At 56.1% G+C, this 23,398-nt stretch overlaps 1 protein-coding gene across 3 annotated transcripts in view; it reads right to left on the reverse strand.

The window, feature by feature from the left end:
• MGLL (monoglyceride lipase) overlaps positions 1–23,398 on the reverse strand; it is a 104,331-nt gene that overhangs the window by 16,242 nt on the left and 64,691 nt on the right. For all 3 annotated transcript variants that reach the window (XM_060160995.1, XM_060160994.1, XM_060160996.1), the window contains 3 exons: positions 10,426–10,562; positions 9,101–9,211; positions 383–472 (listed from right to left, as the gene is read on the reverse strand). In XM_060160995.1, coding sequence (XP_060016978.1) covers positions 383–472; positions 9,101–9,211; positions 10,426–10,562 — 338 coding nt within the window. The remainder of the gene's footprint in view (positions 1–382; positions 473–9,100; positions 9,212–10,425; positions 10,563–23,398) is intronic.

Here is a 23,398-nt window from a genome sequence, read left to right on the forward strand (position 1 = left end):
CTGGACCCAGCCATGCCTGAAGCCTTTAGTTACACTCACCAGTAAATCCCTCTTTTTGCTCAAATCACTTTGAGTTGGGTTTCTGTCACTTACAACCAAAAGAGACCTGGCTGATACACACAGAGTTTCATCTGGTCAGCTCCTCTGCACACGTGGGTACAGCTCAGGCAGCACCGCCACCCACTCCTTCCCACCCAATCCTTCCCACCCAATCCTGAAGCCAGACAGCGTCTCACACATCTTCAAGTCCCCGTCACCTCGCACAGAGCCTTGGCTGGATAGTGGTAAACGCCGAGGCAGAGCTAACGCCTGCATTTCCCCCCGGGGCTGCTGCCTTCCCCCCCACCAGCCCCAGCTGCCCCAGGTCTTCAGAAAGACTCACCTCTGTCTTATTCCGTGAGAGCGTGCTGCTGTCGATCCGGCCCAGGGACACATTCGGCAGGACAAGGTTGAGGACTTTCACAGCAAGGACCTAGGTGGGAGAGAAGCCAGGGTGAGTGCAGTGGGACCCCCACCCAGCTGCCCTCGGGGCCAGCTCAGGAGAGGGACACCCAGACTGGACCTCAGCCAGGCCTGGTCCCGGGCTGGGCACCCGAGGACCCTCCTCTCTCCGACCAGACGGCCTCACTGGTCTGGCTCTGGGCCCCTGTGGGTGAGCCGGGCGAGGGGAGGCCGTGCAGTGACAGCGGGACACCACATGTGTTTTTTGCTGACCCTGATTCTGTGCAGTTACCCTCCCTAGATCCCTCACGGGTCTTGATTTTGAATGATGTGCAGGACCTCCTAGCTGAGTGCTTGTGCACGAGCACCTCTCAGAGGACCTTCAAAAACACAGCAGGAGCAGACGCACCCAGTCACCCGAGATGAGGCAGGACACGCTCTGATCCGGAAGCGCCTGCTGACTGTCTTGGGGCACAAACAGTCACTGGGCCGATTAGACACGGCGCTGAGGGAGACACCGATCTGACTGCTGGTTGTGTGGCCCCAGGTGTGTGGATGGAGCTGCACATCACTGAGCCTGTCCCCTTAGCTCCCCACGGGACCACTGTGAGCAAAGGCACCGGCACACGGGAGGTGCTCAACGCGTGCTCCTTGAACATGGTCCTGGCTCAGGTCCAGGCCTTCCCACCCCCTCCTGCTGGATCTGGTGTTTACCCAGGAAAAGCGTGAACCTGGATCTCACACGTCTGCCTGCAGAGGGGGGCTGTTCCCGTTTCTGGGCTGTGCAGACACCCGGGGATGAAAGATGCTATTTCAAAAGCGAGCTGAGAAACGCTGAAATTAGAATTGCACGGAAGGTGGCGAGCATGAATCCTCGGTCTGCGCGGAGGGCGCGTGTCACAGAGCCGACAGGTGCTGCCTCTTGGCACCCTGCATCGCGGGAGGGCACACACATCCACTCAGTGACAACCCCTGGGTGTGCTGGGCACAGTCCCAGGTGCCCAGTCTTTTAATCTGGACACAAATGCTGTGAGGTGAGGGTTTACCCTCGTGTAACAGACGAGGACACTGTTACACAGAGGCTCAGTGCCACTGCACACGGCCAGCTGGAAGTGGGCAGGGGCCTGGGATGCAGCTGCCCTTTCCCTTCCAGCAACAGTGGCCCAAGGGCAACGTTAGTAGGGAAAACGACGTGGATCCCAAAGCTTGTAGAACTGGTCCTAGACTTTCCGCTGTCCTTGATGCCCTGCCACGGCCTCCTGAAGGACACGGAGCCGCTCAGCTGACTCCATGTGTGACCCTGCCAGGCCCAGGAGTCTGGGGAGGCCGTGTGCGATGCAACCAGACCCTGCTGCCCACTTTGGCCTGTCTGCCTGCCTCGTCCAGCACGGACTCCTCAAGGACACGGCTCTTCCTCGGCAAGTAGCTTCCTACCCACTCCCCGATCAGATAGCCGACAGCAGGAAGAGGCCCAGGGACACATCGCCTGGGCACCTGCCCCGTGGCAGGCGTGAAGGCAGAGACTGTACAGGGTCCACTCCACTGTCCAAGCCGGGCACCGTTTCTGCGTGGACGCGGGCACGCTGCCAGCTGTTCGTGGAGGGTCAGACTCACCTTCACCCTTGCGGTCTCTGCTCCCACCATGGGCACCTCTCAACCCAAACATTCACACCCCAAAGTGCCAAGGCCTCTACCCCAGGAAGAGACACTGACAGCTCAGGCTCCACGAGGATCAGGCCAGGAGGGCTGAGACGCATGCCGTCCTCATTCTAGTTTCCCGGTGGGGGGGTGGGGTGAGGGGTGGGTGGGCACGAGGCAGCCAGGGGAGACGCTGCCTCTAGGAGAGGGCCACAGGGAAACCTGCCCTGGCCTCCGTCCCTGAGCATGTGGTCTTCTCTGCATCACTAACAGGAACTCTGCGCAGCCACGGGAAGCTGCAAGAGCCTCACGGGAAGAAAAGAGGAAGAGAGCCATTTCTGGGCAAGCATTTGCTTTACGAAAACAACAGTGCAAGGGTCCGGTCCCTGGAGGGACCAGGTAATGCACAGCAGTCCGGCTGCCCCCTCACCTTCCTGTCCCAGTACAATCGCCGAGGTCCGGCGGGGCCTCTCCTGCTGCAGTTCCGACAGCCTATGGCCCTGAGCCCCTGGTCTCCACAGAAGACGGCGCTTGGTTTTGAAGTCCTGTTCCCTGCACCCCGCTGGTGTACTGGCAGCGGGCGTGGCCCCCGTCAGGCCCTGTCCCTTCCTGATGTTCCATGACCCCTGCTCTACATGGGGTCCTCAGACCAGCAGCACCGGCAGCTGCCAGGGATCAGGCTCTGCATTTTCACGGGACCCCTGGCGTTCGTGTGTGCCCTGAAGGTGGAGGGGCAGGTAGCCTGAGTCAGAGAAGCACCACCCTAAGAGGTTCTGCCTGACCTGCTCTGAGCTGTGGCCCAGGTGGTGCAGTGTCCCCAACCCCCACAGTGTAGGACCAGGGACACGGACACACCTAATGTGTAAGCCTCTCTTTCAAAGGAGTCACAGTGAGACATCTTTGCACCACCCTGACCCTCAGCTCTTTTTCTAAACCAGCAGAGTAAATTCTGGCCACATTTCCAACAAGACTCAACTGGGTAGAGACAAACCTTTGATGGCAATAATGTCACAGCTAAAACAATCAGGTGTTTCTTAGCCTTTTCCCCACAAACACCAGAGGAGGAAAAGAGGCGGCACGTGGGGAAGGATGCTCTGAACGGCTGCTCGACACACTCACTTTCCCTGCTGCTCTCTTAGGGTTGGTCTATTTCATTAGCTTTTCCGTTAGGAAACGGAGCAGCGGGAGTGGTGGATCAAGGAAGACGAGGTTCAGGAGGGGTGCTGAGGTCGCGTGGTGAGGAGGCGGGGGGTCGGAGGGAGCCCAGCACACCCCACGCCCGAAAGAGCGATTTGTCCAGGCTGCTGCTGCTTCCTGCCATCATCTCCCCCAGCGCCGTCCACCGCGAGAGCCCCGCACCTGTGCCCACGGGAAGAAGAGTGAGGGGCAGTGCCTCACCCAAAGGGAGTGGGATGCAAGACACTGCATCTTGATGCCATTCTGAGCAAGCGTTCCGAACTCTTCGGACAACCCTGCAGGGGCGCTGGAGAGAGCCCCAGATCCAGCTCAGGAGAGGGGCAACCCCTGCCGGGCCCCCTGGAGGAGAGACCCCACCCTCATCGTGACTCCAACAGGCTAAGTCAGGTCTGTGCCACCACACAGGTCCCAGGGACCCCGACTCAACGGGGGCCCCAGGGCATGTCGCCTGAGGACAATTTGGGGGCCGAGACCCATGACGACTTACACACAGTCACTGGACCCCAGCCCTGGAAAGGGAAGGTAATGAAGTGGGGGAATCGGTCCTGGAGACTCAGGGCTGGGCAAAGTGGGATTCGAACTGTGGTGCTGAATCCCGGAGAAGGTCTACGATCCTCCGTGTCTCCATTTCTAAAATGGAGAAAATGAAACGGTTTGAAGGGCTGCTAGGAGGCTGCGTGACACCTAATTCCTCCAGAGCTCGTCCCTAACCGCCCTCTGGTTTCCGGCCCCAAGGAGAAGCTCCACCAACACTCCTCGGTCGACTGAGCAAACGCTGATGTCATTCAGAGCGGGGACCCCAGGCAGGAGGTGACCTGCGGAACCAGGTGACAGCTGGAGCCCCGAACTACCTCAGCGACAAGAGGATGACTCTCCCGGAAGTGAGGTCCACCCCCGACAAGCAAGCGAGCTGACGGCCACGTGTCCTTGGCCTGCCCTTGGGGCGCCCCTGGGTTAACTGCGGCCCCATCGCTTTAAGTGCTAGTGACTTGCACAAATGCCTCTACTGATCCAAAAGGTTTTAATGGCTCCCGAAGATCATTTTTAAGCTTCTGCCACTAAAAGACTTGACACGAGGGAAGTAATTACACTCACTTTTATACAGCAGCTCAACAGGCTGACCCACGCACAGGAGGCCAGAAGTGCAGGCCTCCGTGGGCGCAGGAGTGCATGGCCGGGGCACAGCCCAGAGTTTCTGGGGTGGGGGAGAGTGCGCCTCCCGGCAGACGACAGGAAGCCCGCACGCCTTACAGAGGTAACAACACGCCTGGTGCATCGCCGTTGCCAGATTCAGGGGCCAGTTTATGACCTAGCTAAGCCCTGACTCCTGAGGCTAATTTTATCTGAAGTTTGAATGAGTGGCCACTCCCCAGACCCCTTCCGTGTCCCTTCTCCACCCCCTGCTCCAGGGCCTTCCGGACTCCGGAAGCAGAAGAGTGACATTCAGAGGGGAAGTGGGCTAGAGTCGATCCAGGGCAGTTTCGGGGTGAAGGGAACATCCTGCCACGCCTGCCGCCTGAGCCAGAGCTCACGCTGACCTTCAGCGAGACAGTCAGCCTCGTTTCCTCGTCTGTAAACGGGAACGGGGTGCTGACGGAGGGGAAATAAGATGGTACGTGTCTGGCATGAGTGCTGGGTATACAGCGGCCACTCAAGCCCCACCTGGCCAGGTGCCCTGGTTGGCGGGCGGGGCGGGGGTGGGGGTGGTGGTGGAGAAGCATCCGGAAGCACTGGGATGGCTCCTGCATCTCGGACCTGACCCCGGGGGAAAACCTCCAGGCAACAGGCAGAGAAGGTCATTTAGAGGATTACCCTCTGGGCAGCCTGAGTCCCCGCCCTGACCCCGGGCAGAAATCCAGGGGGATGTCGGGTTTTTCCCCAGAGAAAGGACTGGGTTAACCTGCAGCCCCTCCTGCGTGTCGCCCCGGGACAAGGCCTGGCAAGCTCAGGGTGTGACACCTGTTCCCAAGCGTTCCCCTGTGTGCCCAGGGCTGGCTGCAGTGCTGCCTTCCCCAGAGCATGCCCGGGGGCATGAGACAATCCCCAGGAAACCTCCCATTAACCACCGAGACTTGTTCTGATGCACAGGACTTCTGTTTCTAAATTTCTCCTGCTTCCACCACGATCTGAACACAGACGGCATTTGGGACCAGGAGACTCTGTCCTCCTTGTCTGTTCCCCAGGCTAAATATACCCCAGCTTGTTGAAAATGGAGTAAGAACCAGATGTGCGGGATCTGGGGGGGGGGGGGTCTGGCATTCTCACGTTTGGAGCGGGGAGCTGTCATCTTCCACAAGCCCGTCTGTGCTCCAAGCCTTGGGTATCTCACGCTGGCTGGCTGTAATGACTTTCAAAATCTCTCCATCAGGAACTGGCTGCCATGAAACAAACCTCTGACCTGTCAAGGAGCCTCACTCTGGGAGAAGAGTCACAGAATAGGACACTGCCCTGTGCTCTGCGCCCTGACAGTGTGACTCCACCCAGGGAAGGGGCCCCTCCTCCCCTCAGCCAGGGTGGTCTCCAGGAGGCTGTCTGTCTTTGGGGTCCGTAAGAGTGAACCACTGGGAAGACCCAAAGGCCAGTCAGTGGGGCCTCACCTGACCCAGGGCCATCCCCATAGGGCGCCTCACCTGACCCAGGGCCATCCCCATAGGGCACCTCACCTGACCCAGGGCCATCCCTGCAGGGGGCCTCACCTGACCCAGGGCCATCCCCATAGGGCACCTCACCTGACCCAGGGCCATCCCTGCAGGGGGCCTCACCTGACCCAGGGCCATCCCCATAGGGCGCCTCACCTGACCCAGGGCCATCCCCATAGGGCGTCTCACCTGACCCAGGGCCATCCCTGAAGGGGGGCCTCACCTGACCCAGGGCCATCCCTGCAGGGCGCCTCACCTGACCCAGGGCCATCCCTGCAGGGTGCCTCACCTGACCCAGGGCCATCCCTGCAGGGGGGCCTCACCTGACCCAGGGCCATCCCTGCAGGGGGGACTCACCTGACCCAGGGCCATCCCTGCAGGGGGGCCTCACCTGACCCAGGGCCATCCCCATAGGGCACCTCACCTGACCCAGGGCCATCCCTGCAGGGGGCCTCACCTGACCCAGGGCCATCCCTGCAGGGCGCCTCACCTGACCCAGGGCCATCCCTGCAGGGCGCCTCACCTGACCCAGGGCCATCCCTGCAGGGGGGCCTCACCTGACCCAGGGCCATCCCTGCAGGGCGCCTCACCTGACCCAGGGCCATCCCTGCAGGGGGGACTCACCTGACCCAGGGCCATCCCTGCAGGGGGGACTCACCTGACCCAGGGCCATCCCTGCAGGGCGCCTCACCTGACCCAGGGCCATCCCTGCAGGGGGCCTCACCTGACCCAGGGCCATCCCTGCAGGGGGGCCTCACCTGACCCAGGGCCATCCCTGCAGGGGGGACTCACCTGACCCAGGGCCATCCCTGCAGGGGGGCCTCACCTGACCCAGGGCCATCCCTGCAGGGGGGACTCACCTGACCCAGGGCCATCCCTGCAGGGGGGACTCACCTGACCCAGGGCCATCCCTGCAGGGGGCCTCACCTGACCCAGGGCCATCCCTGCAGGGGGCCTCACCTGACCCAGGGCCATCCCTGCAGGGCGCCTCACCTGACCCAGGGCCATCCCCATAGGGTGCCTCACCTGACCCAGGGCCATCCCCATAGGGCGCCTCACCTGACCCAGGGCCATCCCTGCAGGGGGGCCTCACCTGACCCAGGGCCATCCCTGCAGGGGGGCCTCACCTGACCCAGGGCCATCCCTGCAGGGGGGCCTCACCTGACCCAGGGCCATCCCTGCAGGGTGCCTCACCTGACCCAGGGCCATCCCTGCAGGGGGGGACTCACCTGACCCAGGGCCATCCCTGCAGGGGGGCCTCACCTGACCCAGGGCCATCCCTGCAGGGCGCCTCACCTGACCTAGGGCCATCCCCATAGGGCGCCTCACCTGACCCAGGGCCATCCCTGCAGGGGGCCTTACCTGACCCAGGGCCATCCCCCTTGGCCCTCACCTGACTCAAGGCCTGCAGCGAGGCCTTTCCTAGTCCTATGCGCCAAGAGGTATCACAAAGAAAAATGACCAAACTAAACCCCACCCACAAAAACAAACAGGCCACCAAAAGAACAAAACAGGAAGCACAGAGAGCGTGTTCCCACGTGTGTGAAACACAGGGACCCACAGTGGTGTGCGCACCCGCAGAGATGCACAAACTCTGCTACATGGCTGCCCGCCTGCAACCGTGAGGAGACTCCGCTCATGCCCTTTCCCCCTCTCACATTTTGAACCGTACAGATACATTATTTTAAGCATGTGTCAATTAAATTTTAAACAAAGATTCCGTGAGACTCCTTCAGAAGGCTGTCAGGCGAGACGTGGAGGGTAACCCCGTGGTCCGGGGGTGGCAGACGAGTCACAGAACGTCAGTCAGAACTGCCGAAGCCCGGAGCGGCGACAGACTTCACGGGGAGGATGTGTCCTCTGGTCTGGGGGCAACGGGCAATCTCATTTGTCTCGGTTAATGAGAGGAGACTTGCATCCCCCCGGGGACAGCTGGCTCCTGGTTTGACAAGGTGATCTATTAGCGGCAGGCCCGGAAGGTCACGCTGGTGGCCTTACCCAGAAGTTACCCCTTTGCCAGTGACTCGGGGGAAAGCTTGTGGGCTCCACTTTGCGGCCCAGCTGCCCTGATCCCCTGGGCACTTCATCCAAAAATCCCCACGGTCCTGGACTCTTCCCAAAGGGAAAACGTCCACTTTCTTCTCTGGGGAAACACCGTTGATGGGGAGAGGAGAGAACAGCCCCAGACCCCAGTCCACTGGGGTGTGACCTGGAGAGTCGCTCGTCCCTTCCAAGCCTCAGTCGTCCCGACCGTAAAGCGCAGGCCTCGACCTCTCCTGGGGTGAGGGTGGGAGCCGAGGGAGACGATTCACGTGTGAGCCCAGCACGTGCCCGACACTGGGCAGAACGAATCAAAGCGTGCAGCGTGCCGTGGGGACCCCCTTTTTGCGATCCTGGTCTTGCTTACTCTACTCGGACCAGGACCACTGAATGATCCTGACCCACTCACTGCCTCACTCACCCCTCGTGCTCCTTTGAGAGTCCCGAGAACTGGCTCGGGGGCAGCAGTGTCCCCCAGCGACCAGGAGAGACTGACCGTTGCTCGGGGAGACTCGGGGCTGGGATTCCCCACCCTCACCGGGTTACTCGTCTCTGAAACCTCAGGTCCATAACGTGTCAACAACCCGGCAGCCCTGCTGAGGCCACGAGTCCCATCTCCTTCCTCAGGGGGAGGAGGCCCAGCTCAACGCGGGAACCACTGGGTTGCGCCGCGTGGAACATTACAGCCAGAAAAACAGAATGGAGGATCCGACAGGTCAGAGGTGAAAGTGCTCAGGGATGGAAAGTACTACAGCCAAGGCGCCGGCGCTGTCCCGTTAGCAACTGCCTGCAGCTCCGCGTCCGCATGCCGTGGCCGATGCTGGCCAACGGTCCCCGGAAATGAGCTCCAGCCCAGCACGTGGCTTGTTAACAGAGGCCCCTTCGCTGGATTCCTAACCCGCGTAACCTTTCCTCCTTCTAACGTTCACCAGAGAAACATGCACAAGCAGGAAGCCATTTTTCTTTTGCCTTTGGGAAAAAAAGTACCTGAGAAACTACAGGATTCCAGGGACAACAATGCTTGCTACTTGTCCAAACCTTATCACAATCGTGGGAGAAGCCCTTTCCCCCAGACTCTAGCTGTGAACGGACGCCCCAGGGCCAGGGAAGCTGCAGGAGTCTCATGGAACTGGAAGTCCGTTTACCTTGAAAGTCGTGGCAGACTCGGGACTGGCGAGAACCAGCGGGGAGATGAGAACCATGCCGGAGAAGTGGCCGGGCCTCTCTGCGGCCGTGAGGATGGTGATGGCGCCCCCCTGCAATGAGAACGGGCAGCATGTGGGTGTGGGCGTCGCCAGCGTGGGCTCTTGGCCGCCCCATCGCGGGTCTCCTGCTGGGCTGCAGTCCCGGCCCAGAGCCCCAAGGACGGTACCTTGGAATAGACACCCTCAAATGTTGGATAAACTAGACCTGCAATTACTTGCTTTCACATGTTTTTTCCTCCGGGTTTTCCAACAGCAAACATTTCAGGGAGATCTAAATAAGGTTCCTGCTTGTGGGCTGCAAGTTAAACAATAACATGTTTCTATTTCATTTCAAGCCCAAAGCTGGCAGACTCCCAACTCACCCATTCCGTCAGCCTTAACACGAGATCTGAAAAAATCTGATGATAATAAGAGACTGCTACCCTTTTTCTGTTTTCCTGGTTCAGTAAAGGTCCCAGAAATTTAGGCTCCAAGAAGAACAGTTAGAGAGCGCGGGTGGTGCTGAAGGCGTGCGGCCCTGGCTATTTGCTGAAGCTGAAGGTGACCTGCACCCAGGGCTGACACCACACACGCTCACGAGGGCCAGGCAGGTAACAGACGCGCAGGAACAGAGCCCGGCAGTGACCGGGCTGGAAAGGAGGGAAAAGTCACCCAGCTTTCAAAACCAAGCAGCTCAAAACGTTCTTTGCCAGCCACTGGGGCGGGGGTCTAGAGGCGGATCCGGCCTGCATGCTGCCAGCTTGAGAGCCCTGATCTATACATTATAGTTGGCTGATCCTTAGGGGGTTAATGGATTTAAAAGGTGAAAGGGATTTGCAATGACCTTGAAGGACTTGTTTCCTCTGGAACCCCATCCTAATTCCCATGTGCACTGTGTGACTCTGAAACGGGCAGGACGCATAGGACCTCTGTTTCTCCACAGGCTGACTGAGGGGCCCTCCTGCCCTGAGACGCGCCCGCGGCCGTGCAGGGAGAAGTACCCTTGGGGCCCCACCATGAAGTGGCGCCTTCCTGGCGCCTTGGGCCCTGGCAGGAAGGAACGGGCGGAGGTGAGCTTCTCTGGGGCTGCCTCCAAGATGCTGGCCCTCGTTTCCTGAGCATAAATTGTCTGGGAACTCCCAGAGGGGGCTGTGCTGGCCAGGCAGAGTGCGATGGGGCCAGAGGCAGGGCGGCCCCCTGCATCCCGGGACCCTCACCCTCCACCCACCGCAGGGCTGGGGCTGGGGCCCGGCCTGACTTAGAGGGCTCTTCCGTGGTCTACTCACCATGGAGTGGCCCAGGAGGAAGATGGGAAGCCCTGGGTGGTCCTTCTGCACAACGTCCACGTGCTGCAACACGTCCCTGATGAAAACCTGGAAGTCAGACACCACCATCCTCTCCCCCTCGCTCTGCCCGTGGCCAACTGGAAGAGAACAGGAAACAGAACCAGTTACCAGAGGCTGACTCCTGCCAAGCCCAGGGGTCTCCTCACGGAATTACAAGCCACTCTTTAGGGAGGACCCACCAAGCCCTTCCAAGAACTCTTGACCGTGGGAACTCTTCTCCCCCATTTTACAGACTAGGAAGTTGAAGCACAGAGAGGTTAAGGAACGTGCCGAAGATCACACAGCCAGAAGTCATGAGCCAGGATGTGAACATCACAAAGCCTGTCCACGCAGCCAGGATGCCTTCCTTGTGGCCGTATCCCAGGAAAAAAGAAAGGACAGGCACGTGGAGTCTCACTAGGCCTCGTTTCTCCCCAAGTGGCCAGAAACAAGACGGATGAGGCTTGGAATTCCCTGGGCTTTCCCAAGTCCTTGTGTTGTTGTCTGTCCTCGCAGTTGTGTTTCCAAGCGTTAGCTTTTCACCAGGTAAAGTGCTGCATCTTGTCACCTCCCTTTACAGCTCTTGGTGAAGACAGTGCGACAGACATAAGACAGTCAAGCGTACCTGCCAGAACCTTCTCAGCGAAGCAGCCGTAAAACTAGGTCATGCTCCCTTCCTCCTGGATTGTACTGCCCGTCCCATATCCGTGCTGTTCACTTCCCTGCGTTCTTTCTGAGGGTCCCTCCACGCTCCCCTCTCGGAGGGACGTCAGTCGCCATAGAAACCATGCAATGTGGGGGTTTGAAAACTGCAAACGAGGAGGAGCTCCCAGAGCACAAGGAAGCACAGCAAGCGGACCTGCCCAGAGCTGCAGTGACCATGCCGCCCGCTTCACGGACGGAGAGTGGAGGGGGTGCTCACAGCGGCTGGAACGGCTGGCCGCCCAGACCTCAAACTCGGAAACCCTCTGTGTGGTCAGACCCCGAACTCCTGTTTCCTACTGTCCGTCCCCCACGAGTGCCCATCGCACACAGCCTTCTGTCACCCTCTCAGCGGCACCCTCAGTCCCCTTAAACTCATTTTTATTTTTTTTATTGTGGTAACACAGCATCTTCGCCATCTTCCAGTGCAAGCTCAGCAGTATCGAGCACGTTCACGCTGCTGCACAACCGTCGCCACCATATGCACGCCCAGAACCTTCCCACCTTCCTCAGACCAAAACCTCATGCTCCTGGCGCAGGCTGAACTGCGTCCCCTTTCCCCACTCCCTTCACGTGCTGAAGTCCTAATCCCCACAGCTCAGAACATGACTGTATTTGGAGACAGGTCTTTAAAGACGTGATTAAGTTAAAATGAGGTCGCTGGGCTTGCCCCTAACCCAATCTGACTGGTGTCCTTTTAAGAGAAGGAGATTAGGACACAGACACACACAGAGGGATGCCCGTCTGCAAGCCCTGGGGAGAGGCCTCAGGAGGAACCAGCCCTGTCGACACCTTCATCTTGGACTTCCAGCCTCCAGAACTTTCAGAAAATAAATTGCTATCGTTTACGTCACTCAGCCTGGGGTACTTTGTTATGGCAGCCCAAGCTGACTGATACACCCACTAAACAATACTCCCCCTACCCCACCTCCCGTCCTTGGAAAACAGTTCAGTAATGAAATGGTCAGAGTATTATGTTTAATACTGCCATTTTAAAAAATAAATTTATTTATTTATTTTATTTTTGGCTGCATTGGATCTTCGTTGCTGTGCGCGGGCTTTCTCTAGTTGCGGCAAGCAGGGGCTACTCTTCATTGTGGTGCACAGGCTTCTCATGGCGGTGGCTTCTCTCGTTGCGGAGCACGGGCTCTCGGCACGTGGGCTTCAGCAGTTGTGGCTCATGGGCTCCAGAGCGCAGGCTCAGTAGTTGTGGCGCACGGGCTTAGCTGCTCCGCAGCATGTGGGATCTTCCCCGACCAGGGCTCAAACCCACGTCCCCTGCACTGGCAGGCGGATTCTTAACCACTGCGCCACCAGGAAAGCCCCAGAGTATTATGTTTAAAGTTCGAATTATTACAAATACATGATCATTATTTTCTCTGTGTGCTTATGTTACTAATTTGATATACGATTAGTTTCAAAATAAATTTGTTCACAACTATAGATTTTGGTGTTTTACTTTTCATTTTCTTTTGTGAATATGTAAACATTTACCTGGCTCAAAAGTTAGAAAAATAAAAGATTCATCCAGGGACATCTTGCTGCTGCTCCTGCCTCCTCTACCTCTCCCCTCTCACTCCCCATGGCTCATCATTTTAACTATTCTGTTTTTTCTTTCAAAGCAATTGTTTTTGCAAAAATAATTATCTTTATTATTATTTTTTTACATAGAAGGTAGCATGCTACAGACCCACCCTATTCGCGCCAGTTTTTTTCCCTTTTAACGTATTCTGGAGGTTATTTCATATCACAAACAGGCCAAGAGCTCTTCCTCTGTCTTAGGGCTGTGCAGTGCTCCTCTGTGTGGGCGGAGTACAGATTACTCTGGCCATCTCTCATCAAAACCCATTTGTGTGACATCCAACCTCTCGTTTATTAAACATCGGACTGTAACGAATCACTGGGAATGTTTATTCCATCTTTGTGAAGGTGTGCCTTCAGGGTGTATGTCTAGGTGGCAAGGTTGTTTGGTTGAAAGGTGCGTGCAGGTGCCATTTCAGTAGAAGTCGCCCACTTGCCGTCCACGTGGGATGTGCTGGGTTGAATCTATCAGCCTCCCAACAAAGCAGGTCGTTCAGTGTTTGTATTCTTGCCCTTAAGACAGAGGAGAAAGTATAGGTCTAACATCTCCTTACATTTCAAGAGTCACTTGTATTTCTTTTCTGGTAAACTGAGAATTTCTGTCTTTGCTTGCAGGGTTTTGCATTTCTTGATATTTAAGAGCTCTTTGTATACGAGCTGGTCATCTGTGCTTTGACTTGATGTTGTGTTTAAGCTACAGAAGATTTTTATTTGAAAAACTTGTCAATCTTGGGACTTCCCATGTGCTGCATTGGTTAAGAATCCGCCTGCCAATGCAGGGGGCACGGGTTTGATCCCTGGTCCGGGAGGATCCCACATGCCGTGGAACAACTAAGCCCATGCATCACAACTACTGAGCCTGTGCTCTAGAGCCCGTGAGCCACAACTACTGAAGTCTGCACGCCTAGGGCCCGTGCTCTGCAGCAGGAGAAGATGCCGCAATGAGAAGCCCATGCACCACAATGAAGAGTAGCCCCCGCTCGCCGCAACTAGAGAAAGCCCGCATGCAGCAACGAAGACCCAACGCAGCCAAAAATAAATAAATAAAAAATAAATTCATTTAAAAAAAAACAGCGTGAGCACTAGTTGCTTTAAAAAAAAAACCCTTAAAAAATTATCAATCTTTTCTTTTTATTGCTTCTGAGTTTTGATTCTTAGTTATAAAAGCCTTCTCTACTCCAGGGGTATAAAGGAACTCAGCATTTTTTCTATGAGTTCCTTTATGGTTTCATTTCTTGTGGGCGGGGGGAAAACATATACATAACATAAAATTTACATTAACCTTTTTTTTTTTTTTTTGGCCATGCCGCACGGCATGTGGGATCTTAGTTCCCCGACCAGGGATCAAACCCATGCCCCCTGCAGTGGAAGCGCTGAGTCTTACCCACTGGACAACCAGGAGGTCCTACATTAACCATTCTTAGGTGCACAGCTCAGTGGCATCAAGTACATTCACACTTCTGTGCAACCATCGCACCATCATCTCCAGATTTGGTTTCATTTTCTACATGTTAATCTTTGATCCACCTGCAGCTTATCGTGGTACCTGGTATGAGACACGATCTCTTTCCTGACGGTTCTTTTGCTCTTAAAATCGAGGTGAAGTTCACATAACACGATGTTAACCATTGTAAAGTGTGCCAATTCGGTGGCATTTTGTATATTCACAACGCTGTTCAACCACCTCTATCAAGTTCCTAAATGGTTCTTAACTGTTCTAGCGGAATTTATGAAGAAGTCCCTCATCACCTCACTGAACTGTGGCGACCCCCCGATCCCATGTGAAGGTTCCCCTTTCACTGGAGCCTGGCCTGTTTCTGGAGGAGGGCTGCTCGGTTCTGCCGGCCTGCCTGCTCTCAAGTCAGCCCCCGTGACGAGCGCGTTGCAGTGCTACCCGCCCCGGCCGCCCCGCAGGCCCTCCCGCGCTCCTCTCCACTGTCCCATGGCTGCCTCTCCCCGCGACGCCCGCCCCCGCCCGCGCCCCGCCCCCGCCCGCCCGCGCCCCCGCCCGCGCCCCCGCCCGCCCCCGCCCGCGCCCCGCCCCCGCCCGCCCGCGCCCCGCCCCCGCCCCCGCCCGCCCGCGCCCCGCTCTGGCACGCTCCCCCCAGAGCTGCAGATCCGCCTCGTGAACCCCTGGTCAGAAGACTCCCCCGACTGTCCTGTTGATCCTCAAACAGCTTCCAAAGTGGCTCCGCTCCCGGGTTTGATTCACCTTCTGAATCATTCAGGCTCAAAACAGGCCTGCTGTCTCTGACCTTCATTCTATCCTATGTCGAGCTGGTCCCCAAACCCTTCCAGATTCCTAGGTCCTCAGCCTCCTGGATCGGCCTGCTCCTTTGCATGCCTACGCCCCTAGCGGGGGGTGAGACGCTCCTCGCCTTTTCCCTGGCGACAGCTTCCCACCCAGCCCCCTGCCTGCCCTAACCCCCTCTGCACCCCTCTGGAAGCTGCTCTGATCCTGCAGGGCTCAGAGTCTCCACTGTTTCAGAGCTTGGTCCGCGTGTTTTCGGGGCCTCTGGTAAAGGCTCCTACTGGTCCTGCTCCCTCACTAGAAAGCACAATCGGAGCCACACTCACACCCCCCCGCCCGCTGCCCCTCCAAGCACATCCACGCTTTTCTGCTGCGCCTCTCATACAGCAGCCCCCTGCTGCGGGGCCCTCAGCCCTGCACCAGGCCAGGAGCAAACCCTCTAAGGCCCATCGCCACTCCTAACCCTTCCACGGAGTCAATTCCCTCCACACAGGTGCAAGTTTCCCCTTCCCCCCCAACCAGGTCTTGTCTCTATCACAGGTGAGCTGACCGGAGCTCCCCCCCCTTCTCTCCTCCAGCACCACTCCTCCCCCATGGACCGAGGGGCCCTAGAGCCCAGCTGACAAGCAGCTCTGATGGGTGGCTGGTGGCCCCCACGGCACTGTGCTGTGGGAGACTGGTGACGTCTGCCACAGGCTCGGGGAGGAGGCTGGGCCCGCACGTGCCCCACACCCGCCAGGGCTGGCCTCGGGATCAAGGATCCCCTTCTGTTCTTCCGCACATTCCTCAGGGCTCCTCGCAATGGCCTGGCCCGGGGGGCAGGTGCCTGCTATACACCTGCTGAAATGAACTGTAGCCAGGATTTCCATAATGGCCACTCACCAGAGATTCATCTCGATCACCCTGGCCACACTGATGGATACATTTCCTTTCCCGCCACGTACGCTGAGCAACGGTTCTGCATTTGCAATGAAAATCCTTTTCCTCATATTTTGTAAAAGAAAGAGCCCTGTGCCACAGGCCTTAATCCAGCATAGTTTTGTTTTGTTTGCCCTGATTCTGCTATGTACTGTGTTCTTTAGTTTCTGTATTTTGATGCTTTACCATCTGGTTAAAGCTGGCCCTGGAGGGACCACTGCTCCCAGGGTTAGCGAATTTCTAGAGACAGGAAAGAACTGGCCTGTGAGCTGGCCTTTCACATGCAAACCAACCCGCCCAGAGCCTGCATCCCACCTCTCACTTTCTGGGCTACTCTCCTGCTGTCCTTGTCACCCAGGGCCAGGTACCAGACAACCAGGGCAGCCCCTGAGCCCGCGAGCCCATGGAAATTATTCAAACCAGCCGATCCTCAGCCTGCTCGGCCCGCCTCACCATTCCTTCTCGCAGAAAATGCAGGAAAGGCTCCCGTCTACGTTCCCCCACCCCCTCTGCCTCCTGACCAGCCCTGTGTGGGGTGCCCTGCCCCCTTTCTAGGGAATTGTGAATATAATAAATTGTCCCTCGTGACAGCCATTTCCGTGTCTGTGTGTCTCACCACATCTGATTAAAACCAATCCCAAGGACCCTTAAAACACTCTAGCGTCGTATTCCGTGCACAGTTAAGTAGTTAATAATTCTTTGCTGAATGATGAAATAATCCCCGTCTCTTTGTCTCATACAAAATATTTCTACCTGAAAATAACTTTCCACGGCACCACCGTGTGCTACAGAGATCATGAGGAAGTATCCAGAAAGCTCATGGTCCCGTTAAAGCTGGAATAGGAAGAAATGAGCATCTGACTTCCCTCTTCTTAGGGAACCAGTCCTACTCAGTACTCATTTTCTTAGAGAAGAAACATCTGGTGAAATGTAGCCTTGAGTGAGGAAAGAGAGACAAAGCATTAAAAAACCAGTAATGACAACACCCCATATTACGCAGCAGGTTGTAATCTGCACAGCCCTTTCCCCAGGGTTATCTCACTTGATCCTCACAACCCCGTGAGTTAGAGATTCTTTCCCCCACTTTCTAGCAGACAAGGCTGACCCTCGGACGGACTGGATGCGGCTCACCCTCCCGGTGAGTCCCAGGCCGAGCAAGGGCTCGAGCACTGGCTTCAGACCCCAGATCTGGTGCTTCTGCTGCCACCCGCCTTGCCAGCAAGGAGGCCAGGGCCTCGCGGCACGGCTGGGGCTGACCCAGGAAGTCGGATTCCAGAGCCCGCCCCTACACGGTGGTGCCTCAACACCCTGCCTCTGTGCTCTTCTATTCTACCCCTAAATCCACCTCAAACGTTCTTCCTGTTTTAATCAGAAGAGATGGGTGCGTGTGACTGAAAACACAGGCAGGCATTCACACCAGGCCCGCAAGTCTGAACGATGAGATGGTTTCCTCCAGACGCTGGGGTACCAGGCTCCCCATTTCGCCACTTGCACAGCAAAAGCATCGCCACATGCCCTGCCTGGTGAGGGTCCGCAGCAGGGCCCTAACTGCGGACCACACGCCCCCACGGGGGGTCTGCACAAACAGAGATCGCTCACTTCCCGCCTCTGCTCCTCTGGAGGCTCCAAGCAGACAGCACTTCCCTGACCCAGCCTCCAGGGACATGGCTTTCTCTCCCTGGGAAAATCTGACCAGTAAGGGGACGGACTTCCTTCCATCCCGCGGGGGGCTGGCCCTGCATTCCTACCCGGCGCACAGGCCAGCACGAAGGAGGAGGGGGACTCCTGTGGGACGCGCGGTTCAGGCCAGCGAGACAGACGGTCACTGTGGCGCCTCAAGAACCACAGGACTGGACGGGCAGGAGCCACGTGTGGGAATCACAGCCACACAGACCCAGAGGGAGAATAAAGCCACTTGGACGCACTCCGGTGTAACAGAGCACTGTGAGGGGCCGGGAGGAGACCTGATTGAGCTCCAGTGTCCAAACTTAAAGGGCGTCACTAGCCCGTATATGTTACACAGAGAGAAGCCAGTACAACCACTTTGGAAGCCCATCTGGCATCTCGCAAGGTTGGAATTCCATACTTTACAACCCAGCCATTCCACCCCCAGGCATTCATACACCCAAGAGAAATTCCCGTGCAGACACCACAGGAGACCCGGCAACATCCTTCGCTACAGCCTGTTGTCACAGCTGGAGAATGGACACGTTGTAGCTAAAGGGACTATTCTACAGCAGTGAAAAAACAAACAGACGAAAGCTACGTGTAGGAACCTTAGAAACAAAATACAAAGTGAAAAAAAGAAAGTAAGGTATTCAAGTTTAGCCATTTTATAGAAAGCTAAAAAAAAAAAATCAAAAAAGAAAACGAAAAAAAGCAAAAGCAAACTATATCTACTTTTAGAGAGCCAAACCTATGTGATTAAAGCACAAAATAAAAAAGCAAGGGAATGAAACACAAATTTTAAGACGGTAGTTACCGCTAGTCACTTGCCCGTCTGTAGAACTAGGAGACATCTCCTGACCTCATCGTAAAGCTGCTGGAATAAATGAACCAGGGCAGCACAGCCGGCAAGTAGAGGGTCTTCACCACACGCTCCCTCCCATCCCCACACAGTCTCAGAGGAGAAAACCCGTAAGCTGTCGTCGTGTTTAGGGCTCTTCCCCATCAGAGGTTCTTCTGCAGGTCTAACCTGTATTTCTCCTCTGCATGATCATGGCTTGCTTTCGCCTTGGTTTCCTTCTAACTAAAAATAAATTTAACGTCTAACAGAACTTTTCTCCTCAAAACATTAAGGTAGGTCTGCTCAGTCCCCACCAGACGACAGAGGCTCCCATGTGGTGCCTGACAGTTGTTTGGAGCTTCTGTAACCCACAGAAAAACATGAGAACTGGGCAACCCAAGTTTAACCTCTGTTGAAACTGCAACAAATGCTACGTTTAAAAAGCAAAGGAGATCACCCACGGTGAAGTGAACTGCTTTAGAAAGAAGCACAGATCCCTTTCTCCAGGATGGGAGACGCTGTATTGTTAATATTTAGGAAGCAGAACTTTCTGAAAGCCTTGGAGATGCCAGTAACCAAAACCAGCTGAAGTCAGGACCCCAGAGCTTTCAAAAAGACAGAAGGTGGTCAGTGTTTCTCAACCACAGAGAGTCAATGGAAGCGACCACAGAGCGAGCGGGCAGGAGAAACGGCCCCTTCTGCCCCTGACAAAGGGCCAGCTCTGCACACTGAGGCCCCGGCAGGGCCCAGCAGGGGGCACGCCCTAACACACCCGGGTACTGAACCAACACTACTGCAAGTTCAAATTCAGCTAAGATGTTACAAAGGTGAGAAGAGGAGCACATATTAGCTCCCGCCCCGTGCCAGCCCCTGGACCCGAGGCTCCTCCTGTTTGATGACAACAGCGCAAATCTTGAGGAAGAGTCACCACCCCAGTTAAGGACCAGGAGAACCAGGGAAGGACGGGATATGGAGGACAGAGCTGAGCGTGGAGGTCAGGAGCCAGCTCCACCTCACCTCCCTGTGAGCTTGGGCAGGTGACTTCACCTCGGCCGGCTCAGCCTCCCCGCCTACACAAAGGGGCGCTCATGGACCCCACTCCACAGGGTGCGTGGGGAGTCAGGGAGAGTGAGGCACGGTGGTCAGCCCTGAGTGCAGCACACAGCAAGCGCTCAGTAGTGGCTCACTGCATTGCTGGTCAGGTGAGGACGCAGGCAGGGACCCAGAGCAGCCCTGTGTTCTCTGGGCAGTGTTCCCTGCCGTCGTCTTCAACTCCAGGACACACCAACCACCCCCAGGACACAGTGAAAGCATCCTCGAGCCTCAAACCCGGCGTTAATTATGCATCAGCACCACTACTGCACACGAGGCTATGAAATTAGATGAGGATGAGGTCGGCGTGCTGGCGGTCCCGGGAGTCTGGACCTTTCCTGTTGATTCCTCAAGCAGACGCAGGGGCAAGTATATCCCAAGTCTCTGCTTCTTAAGGAGCCAGTGGGGGTCCCGTGGGATCACCGCGTGGGGTGGAGGCTGGGGGCCTGGAGTCCGGCCTCAGGCATCCTCCACCCTCTGGTGTTGTCAGAGCAACAGACAAGGCAGCGGGAGGCCTTGTGCCAAGGCCATCGGCTGGACCGTGGGCATCCTGCTGGCTCCGACCACCCCCCACCCCGGGCCTGCCCTTGAAAGGGTTAGAGATGGGCCACCTGGGTGCGAGGCTCGGCTCCCTGCGGAGGGTGGAGCTCGGTCCTGGGGGGAGCAGGCAGGAGGGTGGCGGTGGGGCCCCAGACGCCATGGGGCAGCGACTCTGGAGGGGCGGCAGCCGCAGCCACAGCCACGTGGGGCCAATTTAAATTCACTAAAGTGCAAACCGTCAAAACGCAGGTCCTCATCCTCAGCAGCCCCATCACGGAACGTTCCGTTAGGTAGCGTTGAAAACAATTTCTATTGCGGAGGTGCCACGTGGAATGAGGAAAAACACCTGGATCCGTTGGCCTGCATTTAAAATGTTACGTAAATAATAAAACCCTGCACCCCTCCTCTGATTACAGAAGTAACACATGTTCACAGCCGATTTCTGGGGAAGCCAGGAAAGCGTCGGGCAGCCCGAGTATGGGTCATGGGACGGCTCTGGGGTCAGACGTCCTTGGACCTAACCCGGCCCCGCAGGGTGCAGCCTCCTGCAGGGTTTCAGCTCCTCTGGGCCCCTGTCTCCTCACCCCCGCTCCCCGGACTGTGGGAAACGTGAACCGAGACCACCGGTGTGAACTGCACAGGTCAGGGCTGGGAACAAAGTGGACGGCAAATATTAGCTGTGGAAACGAAAAATTAACCACAAAAAAGCATCGGGGACTTCCCTGGTGGTCCAGTGGCTAAGACTCTGTGCTCCCAACGCAGGGGGTCCGGGTTCGATCCCTGCTCAGGGAACTAGAGCCCACAGGCCTGCCGCAACTAAGAGCCCGCATGCAGCAACTGAAGATCCCGCACGCCACAGCTAAGACCCGGCGCAGCCAAACAAACAAACAAATAAATAAATTTTTTTTTCTAAAGCAACAAACCAGTCCTGCCCTCGCCAAGCAGGAGTAAACACCACGAAAGTCTGGTCTCATTTCCGTGGCGGCCAAAGTGAACTGGACCAGCTGTCCTGGGACACCCTCCAGCACACACCACTGGGAGAAAAAGAACTCAGATTGTGAGGGGTGCCTCCACTGTCACCACTTACGTTTTTAACAACCCATAAAACCATACTGTCTATTCCCTGTCCTGCCTGTGGCCCGGGTGCTACCTCGGCAGGGTCAGGGCCGGCTGGCATGGCCTCCTGGCTCTTCCCAGCCAGCCTGAGTTCTCCCAGACAAGACGAAGCCACCGCATCCTCTGCCGGGCGAGAGGCTTACGCTGGGGCACCCATGGGCCTCCCAGTGGGGCAGAGGGTCCTGGTGGAGGTGGCCAGGAGTGCTTTCCAGCCAGAGCAGCCGGGAGTACAACCGGACTCCTCGTGTAGTCAACACCCTCATCTCCCATCCAGGCGGTACACGTCAGGATGGGGTTAGGGAGGTCAGTCCTGCAGTTGACAAGGGTCCTCTGTAGGGGCTGCTGCAGGAAGAAGGTAAAAGCCGACCACTCCAACTGGAACACACGCTTCCCACTTACCTGTTGGGTGTCGGTCTGGCTAGGCTCTGGGGCAGGGGGCTGATTTTCAACTTAACACATAAGACTGTAATATTTCCCCCACTTTCACACAAAATTTATACTTGGGATTTATATTGACTGCATGATGTCCCATCAGGGGGATAAAAATCAAAACTCACTTTACTTTCAATGGTGGAGCACTGAGGTTGCCAGCAATGTTTGCTATTCTAAATAACACTGAGATGAACATCTTTTCACAGATATTTATAGAACTGTCAGGATACACTTGCCAAGATGGGATTTCTAGATCAAAAGATATGAATATTTTGGGGAGTCCCCATTTATAGAACCAAAAATGCATTCCAACTTGAGAATTTCCGTTGTCCCCAGCAGCCAAGCACAGAAATTTGAATTTCCTCACGTCCTTGTCCACAGCGGGAGTTACAGCTCTTTGTTTATTAGAGGAGGTAGCAAACCCTCTTTCTTCCCATCACGGTACTTTGCTTCCAGGTAAAAACCCTATGGAAAGCTACTGTTTGGGTCTGAAGAACTTGTAATCAAATGTTTTTCTCTCCTCCTTTAAAGGCAGTTCATTTCTCTACCTGTGGTAGGGAGAGAGCCACAGAACACACGCTGACCCAAACAATGGTTCGTAAGATAAGCAGGGCTCTGGGCTGAGCCAGATGGAAGCCCCCACTGCCAGGAGCAGCTGTGTGACTACCTGGGCCACACCAGGTGCCCCCAGAAGAGGTGCGACAGAAAGCGCACACACTCCAGGCCCAGCAGGCTTCCCCGAGACTGTTCTGTAGCTTCTGCTTCCACTGAGTTCCCCTCGATGCTCTTTTGGAACGAGGATGCCAGAATCCCCATAGATCCTCCCCATCTTAGGCCGCAGCGTCATCATGCTACTTAAAATTTAGCCATCGGGGTTTCAAAGCCCATTTCTGACGAAGGTCTGGCTTGCCTTCCGCGCTCCTGTGACAGTCCCCAATCGTGGGATTTCATGTTGCAGAAGTCCCATGAGCAACAGCATTCTACACTGAAGTGTAAGGACACGAGACCAAAGACAAGTTAAAAGTAGAGGAGCCGCATCCTTCAGCTAAAAGGCCACCAAAAATCATGTTCAGTCATCAGCCGACACAGTCCGCCAATGCTAAAAACGCCCTTCTGAGGCTCCAGGAGCAGAGAGTGTGGGACAAAAGGACACTCGGAGGGCGAAGGGCTCACGGGCGATTTGGTGCAGGCTGGACAGGACCTTCGTGCTGCCTCTCGGGGAATACCGTGTGATCCGGGAGGTTCTGCTTCTGTCTGTCTCTCTCTAAGAAAACGTGCATATGGCAGAAAGTCCAAGATCACAGCTTGCTGGCCTGGAAAACAGTTTGTTTCCCTCAACAAAAGCCATTTCCTCCTTTTCTGTTTGCTGATGGTCCAGGCTTCCATCATGGACACCTGGACCAACACGCTTGCATCTCCTGAACTCCTGCTGCACGAGCTCCCCTCGATGGGAGGAGAAAAGGGAGTTCCCTGCGGCATCCATGCACAAGCTCGACTGTACGAAGGACACAAAGAGAGAAATTAATTTCTCTACTAATTGACAACAGCTTGAAAAAGGTATAAAGATGCCAGAATTCAGCATATGGGCTATGGAAACACATTTCGGCTCAGATATATTTTTTTTTTTGAGCTGTTACAACATGCTTTATAATATAACCAGCTAAAAGGCTGTTAACGGTGCAGCGTTTCAGAAATAATGCATTCTCAGGATTTCATATTTAGAGGGTTTATTTGAAAACATCCTACTCTCCACTGCATAAATAAGAGGAAACAGCACGACAAAAAGTGTCATAACT

This window comes from Lagenorhynchus albirostris, chromosome 10, assembly GCF_949774975.1.
Source record: "Lagenorhynchus albirostris chromosome 10, mLagAlb1.1, whole genome shotgun sequence".
Taxonomy (NCBI): Eukaryota; Metazoa; Chordata; class Mammalia; order Artiodactyla; family Delphinidae; genus Lagenorhynchus; species Lagenorhynchus albirostris.